The 21,422-nt window shown below is 40.7% G+C and overlaps 4 protein-coding genes across 6 annotated transcripts; 2 read left to right on the top strand and 2 right to left on the bottom strand.

Annotated features, from left to right (window-relative positions):
* The first annotated feature begins 356 nt into the window (after positions 1-356).
* Positions 357-5,421, top strand: imp3 (IMP U3 small nucleolar ribonucleoprotein 3). Its single transcript, XM_008433314.2, has 7 exons — positions 357-571; positions 1,793-1,900; positions 3,576-3,650; positions 3,722-3,801; positions 3,912-3,963; positions 4,063-4,135; positions 4,716-5,421. The coding sequence occupies exons 1-7, from the start codon at positions 435-437 to the stop codon at positions 4,740-4,742; spliced, it is 552 nt and encodes a 183-aa protein (XP_008431536.1). The 5' UTR covers positions 357-434; the 3' UTR covers positions 4,743-5,421.
* A 525-nt stretch (positions 5,422-5,946) lies between these two features.
* Positions 5,947-9,238, bottom strand: sec22ba (SEC22 homolog B, vesicle trafficking protein a). 2 transcript variants are annotated; one of them, XM_008433312.2, is made up of 5 exons: positions 9,065-9,238; positions 8,315-8,424; positions 8,065-8,225; positions 6,602-6,748; positions 5,947-6,521 (listed from the first exon to the last, which is right to left on the bottom strand). In XM_008433312.2, exons 1-5 carry the CDS (start codon positions 9,137-9,139, stop codon positions 6,367-6,369), a joined length of 648 nt encoding a protein of 215 aa, XP_008431534.1. In that variant the 5' UTR covers positions 9,140-9,238; the 3' UTR covers positions 5,947-6,366. The 2 variants fall into 2 exon arrangements, with proteins under 2 accessions (XP_008431534.1, XP_008431535.1); XM_008433313.2 differs by having other exon boundaries at positions 9,125-9,238.
* A 205-nt stretch (positions 9,239-9,443) lies between these two features.
* On the top strand, positions 9,444-18,637 carry zgc:55943 (uncharacterized protein C1orf21). Its single transcript, XM_017310176.1, has 6 exons — positions 9,444-9,561; positions 11,239-11,377; positions 14,074-14,153; positions 14,879-14,943; positions 15,040-15,103; positions 17,929-18,637. Exons 2-6 carry the CDS (start codon positions 11,287-11,289, stop codon positions 17,965-17,967), a joined length of 339 nt encoding a protein of 112 aa, XP_017165665.1. The 5' UTR covers positions 9,444-9,561; positions 11,239-11,286; the 3' UTR covers positions 17,968-18,637.
* On the bottom strand, positions 18,597-20,976 carry tsen15 (TSEN15 tRNA splicing endonuclease subunit). 2 transcript variants are annotated; one of them, XM_008433310.2, is made up of 5 exons: positions 20,904-20,976; positions 20,769-20,837; positions 20,603-20,684; positions 19,751-19,886; positions 18,597-19,665 (listed from the first exon to the last, which is right to left on the bottom strand). In XM_008433310.2, the coding sequence occupies exons 2-5, from the start codon at positions 20,820-20,822 to the stop codon at positions 19,491-19,493; spliced, it is 447 nt and encodes a 148-aa protein (XP_008431532.1). In that variant the 5' UTR covers positions 20,823-20,837; positions 20,904-20,976; the 3' UTR covers positions 18,597-19,490. The 2 variants fall into 2 exon arrangements, with proteins under 2 accessions (XP_008431532.1, XP_008431531.1); XM_008433309.2 differs by having other exon boundaries at positions 20,769-20,960.
* Positions 20,977-21,422: the final 446 nt, after the last annotated feature.

The raw sequence follows: 21,422 nt of genomic DNA, 5'->3' as shown, positions 1-21,422 counted from the left end.
TTTATAACGAATTCACAAGCTGATTAATGTTTTCATTTAATTATTTTATTATATATTTATAATAACATCTAGATAAACACAGACGTAAGCAATTATGTCCAACTTATGATTATCTAAATGCTTCAGTAATTTCTAAAATACATCACATATATAATAATCTATGTATTTATTAAAATTCTGCCCTTTGGATAAATGCGGTTTCTTTTACAAAGGAGCCAAAGTGAGGCTCGCGCTTTAATAACTGAATATTTCTGGAGGATGCGATCCGACGGAGCGCAATGACTAAACTAGTCACGTCTAATCCTCGCTAGGTGGTGCTGTAGCGTGAGATTCGGTCCTCAAATTTCTCCGAAGGTTCCGAAGAAGAAGAAGAAAGAGCACGTGTTTCCGGTTTTCCTCTGAGGGAAGTATTTGTGAGGTAACAGAGAAATAAAATGGTTCGTAAATTAAAATATCACGAGCAGAAGCTGTTGAAGAAGGTAGACTTCATCAACTGGGAGGTGGACAACAACCTGCACGAGGTGAAGGTGTTACGGAAGTATCACATCGAGAAGCGCGAGGACTATACAAAGTGAGTAAAATGTGTGATGAGATGTTTGGGGGTCTGACTGGACGCTGCGGCGTTCAGATTGGTCAGACAGGAAGGATAATGGAAAAGGTAGAAAAAGTTCAAATGTTTAAAAACGAGTTGTTCATGAAGATGGAAGCAAACGAAGATCAAAGTTGCTATTTATAAGTCTGGTCATTAGCAAAAATAAATAAATAAAAAATCACAATGTGAGTTAATTTCACTACCAAGATGGAATACTACCGAGAAATTCAGTAAAAGTAGTTTTCCAGGTTGAATACACTATATATAACCTTCCAATTAGATTCTAGTTTTACCACAGTGCAGTAAAATTCAGTTTATTATGGCAAGTTAATCGTCTAATACTGAGAACGCATGCGGCGACAGTAGAAAGAAATGTTTCCTTTCTAACAAGAAGAAACCAACTTGCAGGTTAAAAATACAAAACAGAGGCACAAAATTCACTGGACTACTTTCAGGGTAACTAATGTTGACATAATTAATTGGAGCAGAGATTGTTATCATCTACGATAAAAGCTCAACTAAATAGACAAACTACAAATAAGTACTACACCTAGTTAGGGGCAGAAGTATCTTCTTCAATTTAAACAGCGAAAGACAGGGGCGAGTGTATCATCTGCTGAGAGAGAGAACATGTTGACAGAAATTGTTCCAGATATGTCATCCTCCTGGAAAATGTCACAAAGCAGAGAAAGCATAAAGGTAGTAGCATCCATAACTGATGATGACGCATAACTGGAGAGTAGGAGGAGAAAGTAGCAGAGTGAGACGTGGTCAGAATGTCCAAGCTAAGTGCATAAATGTTCTACAGACACTCAAACACAGATTGTGGTCTTTAAAGCATCAGCTTGGCGGTTGGAGGGTTCTTCTCAGCCTTACACTGGGTCAGCAGTCTTAATATGTGAAACATTTATTGAGTTTTTGAAACTCAATAGTTTTTTTTTCTTTGCTGCCTTAATTTTAATACATGTTTACCACGTGAGAGTATTTTATATGTTCAACTAGAGCTGATGGACGTTTTTCAGATTCCCAAACAGCAGAATCAAATCAGAGTCATTAAGTCTTTACCTCATCATGATATAGGACTTTAAAGTGTTAGTAAGACGTAATGTGTATTCCATCTGAACGAGATGTGTTAGAACAGCATATAGGGAGGAAATGGTTGGTTTTATTGTAGGTTGTGTCTTTTTTTTAATCTTTCAGGTACAACAAGCTCAGTCGGAACATCAGAGAGCTGGCGCAGAAGATCAGAGACCTGGATGAGAAGGACGGCTTCAGAGCTCAGAGCACACACCGCTTCCTGGAAAAGCTGTGAGTCACCAGAGGCCATTGGGTCGGTTTGGGTCGGAACCGAAACAACCCAAACAGAACCAGTGAAAGACTGAAGAGTCACAAACAAATCCAAAGGAAAAGACATTTATCAGTAAATGTAACAAAAACACAAAGAACTAAGCATTTTTTTGTTTATATTCACATTAGTGTAGATATATTTATACATGTACAGTTGAAATCAGATGTTTACATATACATTATAAAGAGAGAGATCTTTTTTCTTCACCATCCTGACGAGAAGTAAGACTAAATCTTTCACGGCTGTTGGAATGACTAAAATTATCTCTGGTTGGTAAATATAATTTATGTCATTTGGAAAACCCTTTTTGACCCATAATATGATCACTTTAATTTCAGCTTTATAAAAGTTCCTGAGTGCTTTGGATAACCTTAATCAGTAATGGCTTCCTCGTTCCTGAACGCCACTACAGCTCAGGTCTTGTTTCGTTGTTGTCGATGAAACTACAGAATTTTCACAAAGTCTTTTGCTTTTAATTTTGGGTTTAACACATTTCTCAACAGAATTGTTTCTGGGACACAGAACCCGCTTACTTCCTGACAAGCTGGACGTTCACTGAGTTTATGTCTGGGTTTTAGGTTTCAGGTGTCTGGATTGTGAAAAACAGAAAAAACTTTAGTCTGAGTCAATTATGGTGAGAAAAATGTGTTTTATTTTTATGCAGCGCATGTAAATATCTGGTTTCAGATTTAATAGTTCATTTCAGGTAAAATAATGTCTTAGTGCTTTTGCTGTAAAATAGGTATTTCTTTTCGACGTCAAGGGAAGTCCATCATTATTTTACTACACGTGGTACGATGACTATAAACATCACTTTGATCTACAGGTGCAGCCATTGCAGTTTTCGCCCGATTCCCAATCTTTGCAAAGCCTAATCTGCTGATTAGGCATTTTGTCTGATACCTACTTTTTATTTTTATCTAAAAGTTGCTAAATATAACAATAAAGTTGCCAAGTTGGCAGCAGTGGAGCGAATATTAGCTGCGTTTCCATTACAAATGTGTGCAAAATTTTGTCGCCAATTTAAAAAAAAAAAAACACAATTTATCAATTACCGTGCTTCCATAAAATTAAAATCACAATTAAAATCACACTTTAATAAGCTTGTTCACGCAGTAAGTTATCAAAAACAATCATCCTCCTATCACTTCCTGTCGTCTTCTTTGTTGTTTCTGCCAGTAGTAACATCTGGCCATTGATCATGTGACTCGTGTGATGTGAAAGTGTTTCCATTGCAGTTTTGCAAAATAAAACACTTTTTCTATACGGCTAAAAAAACACCTCATCCTAGCATAACATTTTAATCCAAAAAATGTTTGTGTTTTTTTCCTGAAATGTCCATTAAGCAAATTTATTCTTTAAATGTCAAATTGCACACTTCTATAGTCGGTGGAAATGCAGCTAATGTTAAGCAGAAGGAAACGGTGTCTGGTTTTTAGACCATTGTGGAAGAAGAAAAAATTGGTTTCACATGTCAGGCAATCACCCAAAATTAAGGAAATCGTGGCTGACTGATCGGTCCGCCCCTACTTTGATCACATCTGTTGTTGCCCTCTGACCTTCACACATGAAGCCTCAGTGGATTGTGACTCGTGTTAATCTGATGCGACACTGTCTGCTCCTCTGGTTGATCAGGTACAGCATCGGCCTGATCCCCACCAGACAGAACCTGTCGCTGACAGAGAAGGTCACGGCCTCGTCCTTCTGCAGGTAAAATCTCCACAAACACAAACTGATGCATTGTTGCAGCTGTTTTATCCTGCCTGTTTGTTCACCTGCAGGAGGCGGCTGCCCAGCATCATGCTGAACCTCCGCATGGCTCAGAACCTGAAGACGGCCATTACCTTCATCCAACAAGGACGTATCCTTCAATCTGTGTGTCCGTCTGGTGTTTGTTGCCCAGAGAGAACGTAGGTTTGTTTCCATCCAACAATAAAGGTTGTTTGGTAGTTTTCCTAAACATGCTGACAGATATTCGTGTCGGCCCGGACATCGTCACAGATCCAGCGTTTCTCGTCACAAGGTCGGCCTCCAGCTTGGTTTATAACGCCCGACATCCCCCACAAGATATTTTTGTTTATAAAAATCAGCAGCACTGTCTGAAATTATGTCTTTGTTTTAGAAATATGGAAGATTTTGTCACCTGGGTGGACTCTTCGAAGATCAAGCAGCACGTCCTGAATTATAATGACGAGGTGAGACTTTCATTCATTCATGAATAAATGGAGGAGCTTCACTGTAGCTGCGTTTCCACTAACCATAACTGACCATAACATTCGCTTAATGGAAACACGGCAATTCCAAAAGAACATGTTTTGCTTTGGAAATGTTTCTACGTTAAGATGAGGTGGTTTTTTGACCATATTGCAATAGATGTATTTTTGAAAAACTACGATGGAGACACTTTTATTTTTACATTGCACGAGTCACATGATCAACAACCGGACGTTGCTACTGGTGGAAACGACAAAGAAGACGACAGGAAGTAGTTGGAAGAGGCCTGATTTCTTAATGACTTATCAAATGAACAAACTTATTCACGTGATTTTAATTGAATCACGTGAATAGAACATTACAATTTCACAATTGTAATGTTCTATGGAAACATTACAATTGTGAAATTGTGTTTTCTTGATATTAGCAGAATATCAACAAACATTTGCACATATTTGTTATGGAAACGCAGCTTTAAGAGCCTCTGTTATTGAGTTATGAAGATCTCTGTCATGTTGTCTTAATGTAGGATCATGACTTACATTAATGTTTCTGTTACAGAGGGACGACTTTGATCTGATGGCATGAGTGGGAATGAACTGTGCTGCAAAGACAACGGAGGAGGAGGAATGCTTAAAACTCCAACAGGACAGACTTACGGACTTCTGGCCTTGTTTACTGTAGATTCCTTCTGGATATGAAGGATGAATGCTGCCACATTCAGCATGAAGCGGTCTTTAAATGTCAAACTCCTGGCTTTAACATTAGGACTGCACCAGTAAATGGGCCCTGATTGCCTTTAATTTGGGCGATCGGCCGATACTGAAATAATTTTTAATTATTCAGGCCGATACCTGAATAATTAAAAAAAAATTGATAGTCAAAGTCTAAATCAGCAGGTCAGGTTGTCCTCATGGACCCATTGACTCGTCTGTAAGTGTCTTTCCTTGTGATAGTTGACGGGTTAAAGATTGTTGAACAACCAGAAATCCTGTATTGGTGAAACCGTGTTTAAAATACCTTCGGAAAATTATTTAGTTCCAGAACTTTTTTTGCAAAAAAAATATATATATATATACATGTATATATAAAATCTGATCCTTTTAGTTAGGTAATTTCTTTGCTTCAATTCACACCATTACCTGTTTCTCACCTCATGGTAAAAATCCAGGTCCTTTATTTTGGTTGTGTTTTTATTGCTTGTTCATAACAATTCAAACATACACAATAAAGCATTTACTGGGATCAGTAAATGTGTTTTCTGAAAGATGCTGATTGAATAGTAAACTTTCTGACAGGAACCTTGTGAACGTGACCAACCAGGAACTGAACAGGGTCGGATTTCAGAATGAAGCACAGGAATATAAAGATTATGTATATGTATTGAAGTCAGTAACAGTGACTGGTTTCCAAATAAAAGTTACTGTTCATGTTGATTTAATGTAGTTTTCAAATTATTTAATTAAATCAAATTTTTTTCTCTTGATTTATTGGACTGAAAAAAATTTGTAAGAAAAACAATTCCTGAACACTGTTAGGCCACATAAACTAATTTCATTAAAGTACTTCTAAGAAAGCTAGGAAGTTATTAGAAAGCTTATTCTAATAATTCAGGTTAAAAGTGAAACCTAAATATGTTATGGATCTACTTCACTGAAAAATTTCAAGTATTTATTTGGATTAATTTTGATGTTTGACTGAAATGGAATTACAACCCAAACTTCACGAGTCGTGAACCTGGTTTTGTATTTTGTAGTTTTTTTGTAGATTTGCATTGTATTTTTTATTTTTATTTTTTACTGCTTTAGAATATACCTGCTTTTTACGATAAACAGTTAAACCCAGAGAGACTATTCATGATGTCACCATACATGATAGTTTGCCAAATCTTTAATTTTTTTTTCAAAACTATATAAATAAACCAGAGTGTTTTCCTCACAGTGTCAACATACTATCTGGAAGCTGCTGCTGCTTCTTCTGTCGTGTAACTCAGAGAAGCTCCACCTCCATTGTGCAAACATCTGCCTGTGTAAACAACCACAACGGCCCACTGTAGAACATTTGTCTCCGTACAAAAGAAAAGTCCAACTAAACACTGATAGCTCTGGTTTCACAGAATACAAAACCTAAAGCTACAGCAGAGAAGAAAGGTCTTCCTCCACCACAGAGAGAGGGGAAACTTTCCCCCCTTTTCAGAGTCTTTGTTTAGTCATCAAAGCCACCAAAAGCGCACATAGATGATCAGCGTGACGAAGACCAAAACCACAGCAGCGACTTTAGCATAGGTGGAGCGGGTGTTGAGGAACCTGGCGTCACTGCGGTACTTCTCGGCCTGGCTGCGCAGGTTGCTGGCCTTGGTGTCCAAAGCTGATGAAGAAAGCAGATTCAGGGTTAGCTGGAGTTGGACAGCTGGCCAACGGGTTGGGGTTTTACTCCAAACTGGTTACCGGAAAGAGCTTCTCCTCTCTGCAGGACTTCCTCAATATTTGCCACCATGATTCTCTGGACGTCCTGCAGCTCCGTGCTGACGCTGCTCAGGTTCCTCCGGGCCCTGCTGTCAACGTATGATTTCTTTGTTTTCTGGATGTACGTATCTAGAATATGAAAAAAGTTACTTTTTTCCCCTCTGCTCTTTACATACGTGTCCTAAAGTGGACCTAAAAGACATTCCCTTCTTTTAATTCTTCAATTTCAGAAAACACTCCGACAATAAAGATTAGATTTTAGTCAGATATTGTGAATATTCCGCTCCTTCAGATGTTTAGCGTAAATGCTAATCTATTGTTTGCATTAAATTTTTTAAATTATTATTTTTTGCACATAAAGACTAATGAAGACTTTAACCCTTGCTAAATTTAGGAAACGTTCTTTATGTTTCTAGCATTCCTAATACTGCGGACACACGATGTATCGGCATTAACATTGGTGACGATCCGATAAATAAAACTGGGCCGATAACAATGAATGTTTATTTCCATCTTGTTTCCATTTGTATTTCAAGAGGGGGTTGGTTTTTGTTTGGTCGTGTGACCTTAACAGCGTTTCTGTTGACCAAATAACCGCACATTTTCATATTTTGACAATAAATTTTCGCAATAGAAACACTCCAATTTTGAAATTTTTTTTAAGTATTTGCGCTAGGATGAGGTGGTGGGTGTTTTGGTCATATCAAAATTGGATTATCTCGCAAAACTGCAATGGAATTTTTTTTTTTGTTTCACACAAGTCACAATCAACAACCAGATGTTACCACCAACGAAAACCATGAAGAAGATGACAGGAAGTAGTTGGAGGATGATGGTGTGGCGTGATATTTTTAATGACTCACAGAGTCAACAAACTTATTCACCTGTGATTTGAAATGAGTTTCTGATTTGATGGAAACACTGCAATTCGACATTGTATTTTTTTCTACATTAAAACATTTTAATTAAAGTGATAGCGATGCAGCATAAGACTGTGTGGGATTTAACAGAAACATAGAAGCAATGTCAGCAGTGTGGTCGTTTTTTTTTCACTGTGTCAAAATGGTAGCAAAATCTATATTATATATGATATCAGCAAATTGATAATCAGTCCAAATTTTCATAATATTCAATCTGGCACAGATAAATTGCTACTATTTTTGCTCTGAAGAAAGAATAGCTTTAGTCCAGAGTTGGAGCTCATGGAAACCAGCAACCAATCAAAATGTTATGAGTCACAACATCTAAAACTCATTTTAGCTAAATTTTTTAAAAGTCCACAGATACAAAATTAAATCGAACATCTACTGACTGAGACGACGAAGCTCCTCGTTACTGAACAAACCAAACTGATTTTTTATAGGACCAGTTAAGAACTTTCTGAAGCACCAGCCCTGGTTTTGCACTGGAACCGTTCTAATGGGAAAACCCAAAGAGAACCTTACCAAACTCTATGAAGGAGTATGGCCTCGTCACCGTGGGGACTCTCTTTCCGTACTGCTCACAGAATTCATTGTGGAGGTCCTCTAGGTACCCAAAAGCCATCTTTTTAGGGAAAGAGGCGTCACAGAGACACAGGCAGCAAACACCCTGGGATATGAAGTAACTGGGAGGAGGAGGGGGGGGGGGTGAGTCAAACCCATAAATAATCGAAAGGTCTTCGATTTCAGGTTGAATCTATAAATCTCAACTGACCAGAAGTTCACGTTCCCAGCCTCCAGCATGCAGCGGTCCGGGCTCTGAGCGTCGAGTTTCCGGAGCAGCTGCTTGGCCTGACTCTGGTAATGCTGGAGGTCTCTTCCTAACTGGCAGAAAACAGTCAAAGCACATCCATGTTTGTTACAGTAGCTGTAGAACCAGTCAGTGAAAACAGCCCCTAACGGCGCAGGTCATTTAAAACCTGCGGCATTGGCCACATCTGGATGTGACCAAATTATCTGTGAGTTCTGTCACATTAAACTTGAACTCTGAGTTATCTGACTCCGTTTCTCACTGTTTACAGATTGAATAGTATCCTTTACTGTCAATGGGGGAAATTCAGGTTCAACAGCGGCTAAGTGACGGGACGTAGACTCAGGTAGGTTCACACAAAGATAAAAGTATAAAAACTAAATTAAAAATATACTGTACCATAAGGGCAGGAGCATAGCTAAAAACAAACATGAAATATTTTGCCGTTATTAAAAATAGTAAAAATATCAAATAACACAGCTAACCCTGCACTCACTTCCATAACACATATAAGCTTAAAAGGCTGAAGCCATGAGGTGGCAGTGCTCTGTTTTATACTAAGTTTAGATGTTAAATCTTTCAGCAAAACAAAGAATACACTACAGCCATGACTTATTTCTATTTTCTTTTCTTCCGTTCATGCATTCATTTAACCAACTTTTGATTGGAGCTCTGTGTGCAGCTATCGGAGCCCAATTTAGCCCTCATTCAAACCTGTTCATCTTCCTGGATGGACGCAGCCAGCGGCAGACCGTCCGCCAGCCGAGCGATTACCGTGAGGAAGATCATGCTGACAGATGTGGGCGCTCAGCGGCTGCTCGATCAGCCAAGACACCGAACAAACTTCTCTCTGCAGTTTACTGCGACAGTGCATTTGTAACGCGCAGGGCGGAAATGGTTCGGTGCACCTTCGAATTAGGTCCGACTGACAACACACGGTGACGACGCAATCCAGAGGTATGCTTCGGTGGTTTACGGTTCTCGAAAACTAGATTTTTAAGGAATACAACAGCTGTAATTAAAAAAAATTGGCTTGTGTTTGACACATTCCCTCGCGCTATTTCGTCACTGTGACAGAGCGCCCTTCGGCGGGGGAGCAGACGGCGCTGAGTGAGCCGAGTCGAGCGGAGCTGCAGATGCTGTCTGAGCGGCAGCTCCGAGCGGACTGACAGCACAGGAAGGAGCCGCTGAGCCATGGATTCACCAGAAAGGTAAAGCTGCCTTTTCCATTTCGCCCCCCTCTCCGTTCCGCTCTTCAGAATAACGTCTCGGCATTTATCCACAGCCGCCGGAATGGCGCCTCTTTCCCCAACTTACGTTATTTATTAAATCAATCTAGCATCCTGTATACATCCTCCCCCCTCAAACACTGCGGTCCACAACTCTCCCTTCCTCTTTAGAAATGCTGTAAAATCAGCCCATCTGTTGGTTGGAATGTTTTACTTGGAGTTAGCTAGGCTCTTTTCGTCTTTTCTTTATTATTATTATTATTATTTATTTTAAAAAAGAAAAGATGTTTACAGTTATAAATGAAGCATTTATGCTAGTGGTTGTAATTGGAACGGGGCCCCGGAAGCAGCTGAGTCCGCAACTGGATTCTCCTTCACCGGCCGCTCAGGAACAACCAGACCCGCATCAGGATGGATCACTCTGGATCAATGGATCAGATGGATCCCACCCTCCATGTTGAAGTCTGCTCTGCAGCATTAGGACGTGGGAGATGGGAGCGCGCGTGCAGTGTAATCCCCTGCTCTAAACAGGGGAAAAAAAAGAAGAAAAAAACATCATTCACTAATAGAAATGACCCAGTGAGATCCCCCCCCAGACCCCCACCCACTCTGAAAGGCCTGATTGTTGCGGAGTAGCGGGCTTGTCGCTGGTGCATTCCCAGTCCCGTGTGTGATGGTGAATCACAGCTAGTTTTATTGTCCATTCAGGAGTAGAGTGAGGAGATTGTGTTTTTGATTATTATTTCAAGGGTGGGGCACTTCATGACTAATTGATTAGAAAAACTGAGATTAGTTTCACGCAGTTAGTTCTTAATATTCTTTGGTGTTTTATTGATGATGGCAGACAAATTTAAGAGCAACACCTTTAATTATCCATCATCTGATTGTTGATCGTTGTTTTGAGGCTGCTGAGCCACACATTCACTGATGGGCCATGACAGTCTGGATTCCTGCCTAACATTGTTTTACCCTTCGAACTATGGTGATGTATTAGGGCCATTGTAGATAGGAAAAAAAATCTCTGAAATTTTCTATAAAAAAAAAAAAGATTTTGAAAAGTCAAAACGTTCCCGGGGAAAATACTCATATAGTTTCTAGAAAAATTGTGGAAATTTCTAAATTTGAAAAGTGGAAATTATTCACTTTTGAAGCTCAAAAATGTTCTTTTTTCTAAAAAAATAAAAATAAAGAAAAAAAGATAAATAAATAAAAATTCTGAAGTTAATCATAAAATTGCATATTTTTTGTTGCAAATTTGTAACTTTTCAAACTCAGAAATTTCCAAGTTTTTCCTGGACATTTCTGAGATTGATCTCAACATTTTTATGCCTTTTTCTAGCTAATTTTTGACTTTTCAAACTCAGACACTTTCACGTTTTTTTTCTCCAAAATTTCTGAGATTTATCTCAAAATGTGTCCGCTTTTCTTAAATTGTTGTCTTTTCAAAGTCTGAAATTTCACCTTTTCTTTTCTACAAAATTTCTGAGATTAATCTAAAAATTTCAGAGTTTTTTTTTTTTTGGCAGAAAGTACTTCTTGCTGATCAGCCAGAAAACTTCAGTCGGTGCATTCCCTGGGTCCCGTCCTGTTTAACGTGTCCCTGTCATTAACCCTCCTGCTGTCACTGATGAGAGTTTGCCTTCCTGTTATCGTCTACAGGTGTGCCTGTAAAGCTTTGGGCTGAGGAGGAGAGCCGTACAGGAGGAGATGGGCTGCACCTCTGCCAAGCAGGTGTCTTCTGTTCCCAGCGATGAGGAGGGCCAGAGCAAATCCCACAGCAACGGGGACCTCGTCTCTGGTCAGTCTGACACTGAGGGACTTATTCTTCCTCCTAACTCTTCCTGTAGCTTTAAACAGAGGGTACTGTTGGATGGGGATGGAGGGATCTGGACATTCTTCCCAAAGGGACAGAATCTGCTTGGACAGTTGGAGGCGGTTGTGTCGGACGGTGGCAGAGTACCTTCAGGGGTGAACGAATAGCCTCACCCCCCTCCGCAACATCCTGCCAAGGGACGAAGAGCGCCCCGCAACAGGAGGGCCGTCGTTATTGTTATGCAAGCCTAAAAAGAGGGAAGCGCTGCCAAATTCAGCTGTTATTCAGGCGTCTCCTCCCCAGAGCGCGGCGTCGTTAGAGCTGAAAGTAGGGCAGAAAAGAAGTGAGACTTTCTGATTCAGTTCAGTTCAAAAGCACTTTATTTATCCCAAAGGGAAATTAAAGCTTGTCGTAATTCATATCGTCCGAGTATCTTCAACGAGTGGATGGGGATGCTCCACTAGCAATCAGTCTTGCAACGAATATAAAGAATCCTCTGACAGCTGCTGTCATGACATGCCGACAGTCAGGGCAGCAGAGACGATATTCCATAACAACTGAATGACATCATCAGTTGTTAGCAGGCTCTGCTGATCCAGCTCCTCTGCTTTTGATGCTCCTGTTTAAATATCAACCTGAGAACAAATAAAATAACCAAAAACGGTAGAAAGAAAACTTGAAGTAAAGACTTAATATTATTAAATATACTGATCATGAGAAAGTTAAAAGCCTCATTAAAACACTGGAGGGAGTGATGTCATTTGAGCGTCGAATGGAAACCAAAAGCCTGGGTCGTCCTGTCACCATAACACATTTTATTGAACGATAAATTGTCCCAGAAGTTATCGCCACAAACAAAAATATTGTTGTTTTTGAAACCATTTTTGTGCGATATAATGATAATGGCACAATAATGTAAGAACACATTACATCGTTCTTAGCGTGAACATTTAACAGAGGACCTGGGAGACGTTTTAAACATCCAGAATAAATCAACAAAACAACAAAAGCAGCAGACTGAAGACTTTTATCATCCAGTTTTTGGCAGACAGAGAAAAACGTTAAATCATACAAATGGAAATGATTGGCTTTGTTCTAATTTATTGTGTGATTAATTGATTTATTGACAGTCCAAGCTACAAGTGTGTAGCTCAGAAAATTAAAGTAATAACATCAGCACAATATATATTTTTTTTAAATACAGAAATATGAACCTCATGTAATCTTCTCTCAGTAGCTGCTCTGGGCTCCTGTATTGCTGCATCAGTTTGTGGTGGCATGGAGGAGCTGCCTTCAGGAACCCTCGTAGGTTATCAATGGGGTCAAAGGTCAGGGGAGTCTGCTGGCCAAGCACAGGAACATTGAGGCATTGGTTCCTTTGGCAGTGAAATTCTGCACATTTGTAATGTGCGCATCACTCATTGATGTGAATGATGTGAATGAATATTAAAGAATCATATCTCAAATATTTAGCAACTTTTCAGACAAAGGGGGGTAAAAAAATCAGTATTCGGAATCGGCAGCTCGGGCTTTTAAAGATCGGTGATCGGCCAGAAAACTGCAATCGATGCGCTTCTTATTAATATCTATTCATCCATAAAGATCAGGTTTATGCTCCATAATTCTTCATTCCACCTGCAGCAGTTTGGAGCCAGAGTCCAATCAGAGCGGCTCACCTTTCTGCTGCGGCTGCACTCTGACCGCCTCACGGCTTCACCTTGTTGACTCTCTGCTCCCCCCTCTGACCTCTGAACAGCAGCTCATCTCTGACTTTATTGGGTTTTTTGGTCATTGAGTTCCAGAGGCGGCTAACGTGAAAATCCCTGGAGATCTACAGACACCGACCAGATCATCTGGCCCTCATAATCACATCACCGTCCGAGTCGACCAGATCACTCCAACAGAACGAGCCGGAGCCACCGAGCTGACACCGCCGGAATATTAAAAAAAAAGAAAAGAAAAGCTATTGATATTCTGAATAAATATATTTACAAATCTTTCAGCATCGCATCTAGACGTTTTTAGGCTCACAATTTGATTCAGAAGCCTTTATTTTTTTTCTGTTCATATTACAGATTCTGTGTAAATGATGCGACTGGCAAGAGGAAACGACAAATAGAGAAATATTTAAAATAATTTGCTATTTACGGTACATCAAATTCCATCAGTTTGCATTTAAACAAAAATAGTTTAGTGCATCAAATTATGTAACTTAAATTACCAGCATTAATTTAGATTTAACCACCTGGCTTTTTCTTAAATAAATAACTGTCCAAGATGTCATATTACAAAAAAAATAAAATAAAAAAAATTAAGCAGACTAAAATCAATTTTTGAGCATTTTGAATCAATTCAGAATTCCCAGAAATAGAAATTCTGATTCTCCATAGAATTACATTTTTTTCTATCTGCGCTTTTACTTCCTGATCTCTCAGAGCGTGGGATCGGACAGAGGGGAACCGGACCGGCATGTCATGTTCTGCTGCTTGCCAGCCATTGTTGGGTCGGGCCTTAGAGCCAGACGCCAGAGCATGTAATTACTTTGAGGAGAACGGAACTGTGAGAATAGTTGACCTCAGAGGATTGTCCCGAATCGACCCTCCGCCGCTCCTGCTGTTTTAATAATAATAATAATAATAGTAAAAGGGGCGGGGCTTCTCTCTGTGTCTGCTTCTCCACAGACGAGCACAAGATGAGAGGCGTGGAGAAGGACAAGCTCATCAGTGGAGAGGAGGCGGGAGACGGCGGCCATGACGGCTCAGTGCGTGATCCCGCTCTGTTTGAAGTGTTTTTGAGTTTGACTTTATTGAACGTCGTGTTATAAAGGAATAAACAAAGTTATATACAAAGGAAATACGTTTAAACAGACACAGATGTTCAGAAATATCAGAGCTTCTTTAATTATTACAGTGACTTTATTCTGATAATGTTTGATTTTATTCTCGTTGAATTGACTTTACTCTCAAAACTTATAAAAAACTTTTAGATGTTAATGTTTTAAATTCGGCCTGCAGAAAACCAGCAGAGATTTGACTTTCTAACTTGCAGCTAAAGAAAATTAAAGAGGCATAAATGAACCGTTTTTATGTCCCTTCTTGTATTCTTCTGATTATAATTGAGCACAAAATCATTACAGAGGCTGTCAGGCTTTCCCTCAGTGTATTATAAGCATGGCGGGCCTCCAGGCTTTACTTGTGCCCCCAACAGGCTAAGCATTGCTTTTTTTTAAAGTCTTTTTAAGATTTTTGCATTTTTTAAATACTTTATAGTTGATGTTCAGGTATTAATCTTCCAAACTTTTGATAACACATGGTTATCAAGTGACATTTTCAAATTTCCTGTCCACTTTAAACGTCTTTAACTCAAAAACACGACGGGCTGCTGGATGAGTGACTGCCCTGGTGCCCAGCCACCAGGCTTAGCGAGCGTTCTGGGGGAAACCTTGGGCTGCAGTAGTGATGATGAGTGCTGTGCTTTGTCCTGCAGGAGAAGAGCGCTCTGCTTGGAGTAGGACAACATCCCAATGAATCGGGATCCAACGGGAAGATTCTGTGAGTCTGAGCAATGCTGAAGTTTGGTCGGTTTTCTCTCAGGTTGAGGCGCTAGAGGATATTTCTAACTGGGTGTCTGTTCCCCCACCCCTTAAGGAGCATCCACTCATCGGAGAGCCAGCAGGAGTTCTTCCGGATGCTGGACGAAAAGATCGAGAAGGTAAGGGAGGTGAATGGGTGGCTGCGGCGTTGCTGTTCTGCCCAATGACAGGCAGGAGATTAACGCTGCAGCTGCTGCGGATCTGTATTTAGCAAGGACACGACAGATGACACAATGATGCATAACAGACTCAATCTGTCACATCCAGTGTATGAGTAATATGGTTACAGGCGAGTCTATCACATCTAACACAACACGGGGGGGGGCGGTAGGGGGATGAGTGACCGCTGATATCCCAGACTGTGCCAGCATGCAGAACAGATGGCTGGGGAAGAGTACGGGAATTGATAATGTAATAAAGTCCAATTCCATTTCTCCTTCTGAACCCAGCACTTAGCCACATCCCTCAGCTTATGTATTTGCTTTTTTTAATTATTATTTTAAAGCTGCACTATATAACATATATATATATATATTTCTTAAACCATGTAATGACAGTGTAACATTAGACAGATAATCTGTGAAGAGGTCAATCTCCTCCACCTCCTTCCTGAGATGCCTTAAGAAATGCTCTGACCAAAAACAGCCAACCAATTAGAGCCAGGAGGAGGGTCCAAGCGCCGTCAATCATTCTCTTCTCATGTACTCGCTGCTAAATGTGCTACTGGCAGAGAGACAACTTACTGTTCCAGGAAAAACTGTTTATCTGCCGTCCCATCACCATGGTAACTTAGCCGTAGAGTTCACAACAGGCTACGCTAGATGCAGCATAGCAGAGAGCACAGAGATGTGGCGCTCAGACTCACCTGGTGATTGACAACGCTAAGACCCGCCTCCTAGCTCTGATTGGTTGTTTCTAGTTAGCACTGGGAGAAGGTAGAGAGCTCGATTTTTAATTTTTTTTCCCCACAGATTATCTGTCTCATACTGTCACAAAATATAGACAGTTAAAAGAAATGTGTTAAAAATATATATATATATTTTACAAAAAGTTACATACTGCAGCTTTAACACATCACTCATACAGGATAACATGGTGGTGGCAGCATCATGCTGTGTGACGCTTTTCTTCTGCAGGGACAGGGATGCTGATGGTACTCGATAGGAAGACAGGTGGCGCTAAATGCAAGATGTAATTTGAGACTAGGGTGGAGGTTGACCTCCCAACAGGAAGTGATCCTTAAGTCAAAGCTCCAGCGGCGTGGCTGGTTCTAAAAGTTTCAGGAGGCGTCAATACAAACACACACCGCACTTCCATTTTAGATCTCTACTTGTTGAAACCATTCATTTCCCTTTCACTTCACAATTCTGCTCTATTTTGTGCAGTGACGTGCGGTGAGGTTCATAGCTGGTGAGGCACCGACTTAATTGTAATCGGATTTACAAATCTAGACCCCCTGTATGTTATTGTTTACATAAGAAAATTTTGCGCATGCGTACAATGCTGGAGGGCAAAAAGATTATTCTTTAACATGTGATGCTTAGCCGCGCCGCCGCTGCAGAATAATTCCGTTATCTCAATCAAACTTAGACATGTAGATATTATTAATTTCGTGCTGTGCTTAACAGCAAAGAGAGAAACCGTTAAAGTATAACTCAAAATCACGTCTTTCTCGCTCTCTATATCAGCGCAGCTACTGTATGTCTAGATCGCTGTAACTGTCTCTTACTCTGCAGTTGTGGAGTCACAATGTCTGAGTTCATGAGCGCCCCCAGCGATGAGGCACGAGAACTGCCTGCCTCACCTCGTATCTGTTCTCTGCCGTTTCTGATCGCTCCTTAACACACGAAACACGTTACACACACAGTTGGTGACAATAAAAACACAGTACATTAAATACATAAGCTAAATTATGGAAAATCTGTTCATACATTAAATGTTTTTAACCATTTTATTGGCGACGTACAGACAGGAGGAGCATGCTCTCATAGAATGGCAAGCAGTGCAGTTAGCAAGAGGTTGCGCAATCCCAGGTGAGGCTCAGCTCGCTGCTGCCTCACCGGCTTCGCTTCTGAACATTTGAATGGGAAAATGCGAAAATTAAGTGCTTTTGAAGAAAAATAACATCAGATTTGGTTAAATTAAATGATACTTCATAGTACAAACCACAGGGTGAAAATATCTTTATAAATGATTTTGTTATTATATATTATTTTTCCATGATGACAGGTGAGGCTCTGCCTCCCCTGACCGCACGTCACTGATTTTGTGTTGGTCTGTCAATTCAAACACCAATACAATAAACCGAAATCTGCAGTTGAAGCAGGAAAAAGATGAAAGGGTGTAAATACTTTTCACCTAAACAGTCCAGCATTTTTGAAGGGAAAAAAAAGTCATTGTTACTGTTCATTGGTCTCTAGTGTAAACAGCAGCTGCATTACCATTACAAGTAATAATAATAATGCATCATATTTTTATATCCCTTTTTTGGACACTCATAGACTCGAGAGAAAATAAATTAATAATGTATATTTACAAATGTTAAATATTTTCATGTGGGAAAAACTTCTTTCAATAATCTGCTCATGTCGAAAAAACAACATTTTGCAATTATGGTTTTCTCCATTAAATGAGGAAGGCAACTAAAATCTCACGTGAATAAGTTTGTTCCCAAGGTAACTCTTTCTTGTTTTCTTCAGTGGTTATTGATGCGACTCCTGTGACGTGAAAAAGGGGTCTGCACTGGAGCTTTGCAAAAGGAACTAATTTCGATACTCACAAAAAAAACACTTTCCTCTTAGCATAAAAACTTTTTTTTTATAGAGAAATAAGAATCTTTCGAAATTCACATGTATCCATCAAGCGAATCTGTTTTTGAAATGTCAAATTCTGCAAACATATAGAAACGCGGCTAGCGAGTGCTGATTGTGTGTGTTGTGTCCAGGGTCGGGACTACTGCTCAGAGGAAGAGGACGTGACATAGCCTCACCGTCCTGGATCCGACAGGATGGAAGACGGGGCGGACTCCGGGGCACATGGGGCTTGATCTTGTTTTAATAAACGGCGGAGAGGGATTGGATTGAAGCCGGGACGTTTTCTCCCTCCCCTACCCACAGCCTGAGCTTGGTCGATTCCAGCTGAGATCTGGAAGAGACGGCCTCCGTCCGGAACGAAGCCATCACACCGACCCAGAGTCAGAAACATGAACTGAAACGTATCAGACTACCGTCAGTATTCATCCACTCATGTGGACCTGTGCTAAAGTTGCGTCATTTTCTCCCGTGACAAGTCTCTTCCCCCCCCTGCAGCAGAGACGCAGTATGAACCTGTTCTCGCCACAGCGCCCCCGTCTGTCCAGAGGTATCTACGTCAAACAAGGCTCAGGGTTAAAGTGTTGAAGTGTAGCCGTCCCGGTCCTTCCTCTCACCGAGACACTTTCGCACCACGAAACGTACACAACAAAACGCACTGGCGCACCAGAGTTAGTCACGTTTCCTGCTTCAGTTTCTGTTCCGTGTGACGACGAGGTCGACGCTGCCGCAGCACACGGACGTCTTTCCCTGTATGTCAGTCACCAGTGTTAAATCTCTCATTATGTTTCTTTGTTTTGACTTTTTTTTCTTTTTTAGGAAAATTAAAAGTGTTTACACGAATTCGACTGGTTCTATTCTAGAGATGAGCAGAGGGACAGCAGACACACAAGATCAAATGTTCAGCTAATTATTAATATTTATATACTATTGGATATTAATATACTATTAATAATTAATGGTGACATTTCTGGGGTATTTCTGGTGGCTCTTGGCAGAGAATGTGTCCATGTAAAACAGCATATGGCTCACTGCAGTGTTTTATTTAAAATATATATATTTTGCATATTTGCTGAAAAAGTAACCATGTCATGACAACACGTTGAGAAAGTAAATCTGTAAAAAAAAACTAACTAAATCAAGCTACAAGTAACAACCAATCAGAGTCAGGAGGCGGGTCTTAGTGCTGTCAATCATCATGGTGAACACTGCTCAGCTGGACTCCAGCTCCCCCCATGCTATCTGATGCTCTAAAGTGGCTTCCCAATAACAGTCTGGCAGGAATGAACAAGTTCATATGGGGGGAAAAAAGCAAAAACAAGAACTTTTCTACGTTTCCTGGGAATTTATTCCAAAATTCAGTAACTTCAGGAAGTTATTTTTTCATTACATTTATTCTACCTTTGATAAAATATGCAATATTTCTGTACAAAACTAATATTTGAAATAAAACTTGAAACAGATTTCCCCTCTTGTCCTGAGCACTTGTGGACACATGAAGAAGGGAAACGTCCTCCAAGGAAGAGGAAGCTGACGACAAAGTGGGATAATTACATCTGTCATGAAATGAAAAGTCACTATTGAATGTTTCATACCCCTCTTATCCATGCCAAGACCACGAGGATGTGAGGACCGCACTGCTCTGAAGTTTCAAACTGTAGAGCTGCACAAGCAGGAGAGGAGAAGCACACTGCCATCAACGCTGCTGCTGCCGCCTCTTCCGGTGCTGCCGCCGCCCCACGTCCTCAAAGGGCCCAACAGGGGGGTCGGGGGTCACCAACCCATCGGTCATCCTCTGGTAGACCAGGGTGGAGTCGGACGCCACGGCACACAGCAGCAGAGGGAAGCCCCGGTCCAGCGCCTGGCGGATGCTGTTCAGCAGAGAGGGAGAAGCCGAGTTAATAGCGACAGGAGGAAGGAAAAGGAGAGGCGGAGCAGTTCTGCTGCGGATCGGACCTCCTGTGGCTTAGAGATTGGTGAACCGGTAGCGGCAGGATGGTGTGGACCGGACCTCCATCCTTCTCCTGGGCCTCCAGCAGAACCGCCTGCAGGTCGGGAATTTTCACACAGGAGACCTCCTTCCACCGACGCACTGCAGAGCACAAATACACAGCCTGCTGCCATTTATGTGGCCGATACCGAGAGTCTCTGAAATAAAATTATGAAAGATTTCAGGGTTTTTTTTCAGTATGTCTAAAACTATGGGTGTACTGATAAATCAGTCCAGATTTCCTTAATTTTGGGAGATCGGCCGATATTTACATGTGAAGCCCATCTTATCTACCTCAGTAAAGGTAAAAATAAAATGAATAAAAATCAACCACTGTCCTCTTGTGCTCTGCTGTCAGAGGTTTGACTGACAGACCCACCAGGTCGTGTCTGCACATTAATAGTCCTCAATCAGCAATGTTGTCCACTCAGTGACTGTCTTGCTATATTTTGCCACATTTCAGACAAAAAAAAAAAGGAATCAGCCGGAATTGGAAGATCGGTAATCAGCGATCGGCCGGATCTGACATCGGTGCTGATGGCTGTTTACCTTGTTAATAAATGCGTTGTTTTGTTTTGTTTTTAATCCAACAAGAACTAGGTTCAAACTAGGAGACTACAAAAGTTTTGGATGGATGGATGGATAAATAAGAGGATGTGTCACAGATGGATAAACTAATATGTGGGTGGAAGGGTAGATTTATTGACATGGATGGACGGGTGAACATAAGGACGAACTTGAATTGGCTGAGGATGAATTGGCAACTTTTAGACTGTTGGACAGGTAACCTTGGTGATCAAACATGGCGTCCTACTCACCCTCAGTCAGATCCATGTAGACCAAAAAAGCTGCGTGGATCTGCTCACTGTCCCCCACCTGCAGCTCTTTCATCTGCTGGAGCTGAAAGAGGAAAGCCCCGCTGGTCAATCTATCTGAGGCTTCCGACAGAGCTCAGCCCCCTCGGCCAGGGTTCCTGTCACTCACCGCGGGATGCCGCAGGATCCAGTTAGCCTCCGTTCCGTCTGAAGCTCCGGACATCTTACATTAAAGTATCTGCAGGTAAAACACAGCAGGTCCCAGAAATGCTTAGCAAGGCATGACTGGTGTTTTCAGATTTACCGGCGTTCTGCAGCAAAGTTAGTCCGGGTGGAAACACACTCGTCTTTTCTTTTCCGTACACCGGGTGAAAAAAAAAAAAAACTGAATGTGAACCAGCAACTTCCTGACAGTCTGAACTCAGATATCACACTGATTCAGCTCTGTCTGTATGGAGCTCCTGGGGTGCCATTGTTATGTCCTTCTTTTTAACAAAACAAATAAATAAATAAATAAATAAATAAATAAATGATTGGGTTGTGATAAGATAAGTTACTAATCATGAAATCAGCAGTATGTAGGGTTATAGGGACTAAATTAACCGAATAAATACATAATTAAATTTAAAAAAATAAAAATAAATGTACCATGAAATAAACAAGTGTTTAATTGAATGCTTAAAGAATTTATTTAACAGACAATGAATTCACTAAATATGCCACTTTGTGTTTTTATTTACTCAGGCTCTGTGGTGGTTATAGAATAAATTTACCAGGGGGAGCATGGTGGGGCCAGTCTTTTGTGTGTGTGTGTGTGTGTGTG

The sequence above is a fragment of the Poecilia reticulata genome, linkage group LG17 (assembly GCF_000633615.1).
Source record: "Poecilia reticulata strain Guanapo linkage group LG17, Guppy_female_1.0+MT, whole genome shotgun sequence".
Classification (NCBI taxonomy): domain Eukaryota; kingdom Metazoa; phylum Chordata; class Actinopteri; order Cyprinodontiformes; family Poeciliidae; genus Poecilia; species Poecilia reticulata.
This window is presented reverse-complemented; position numbering and strand designations above follow the sequence as displayed.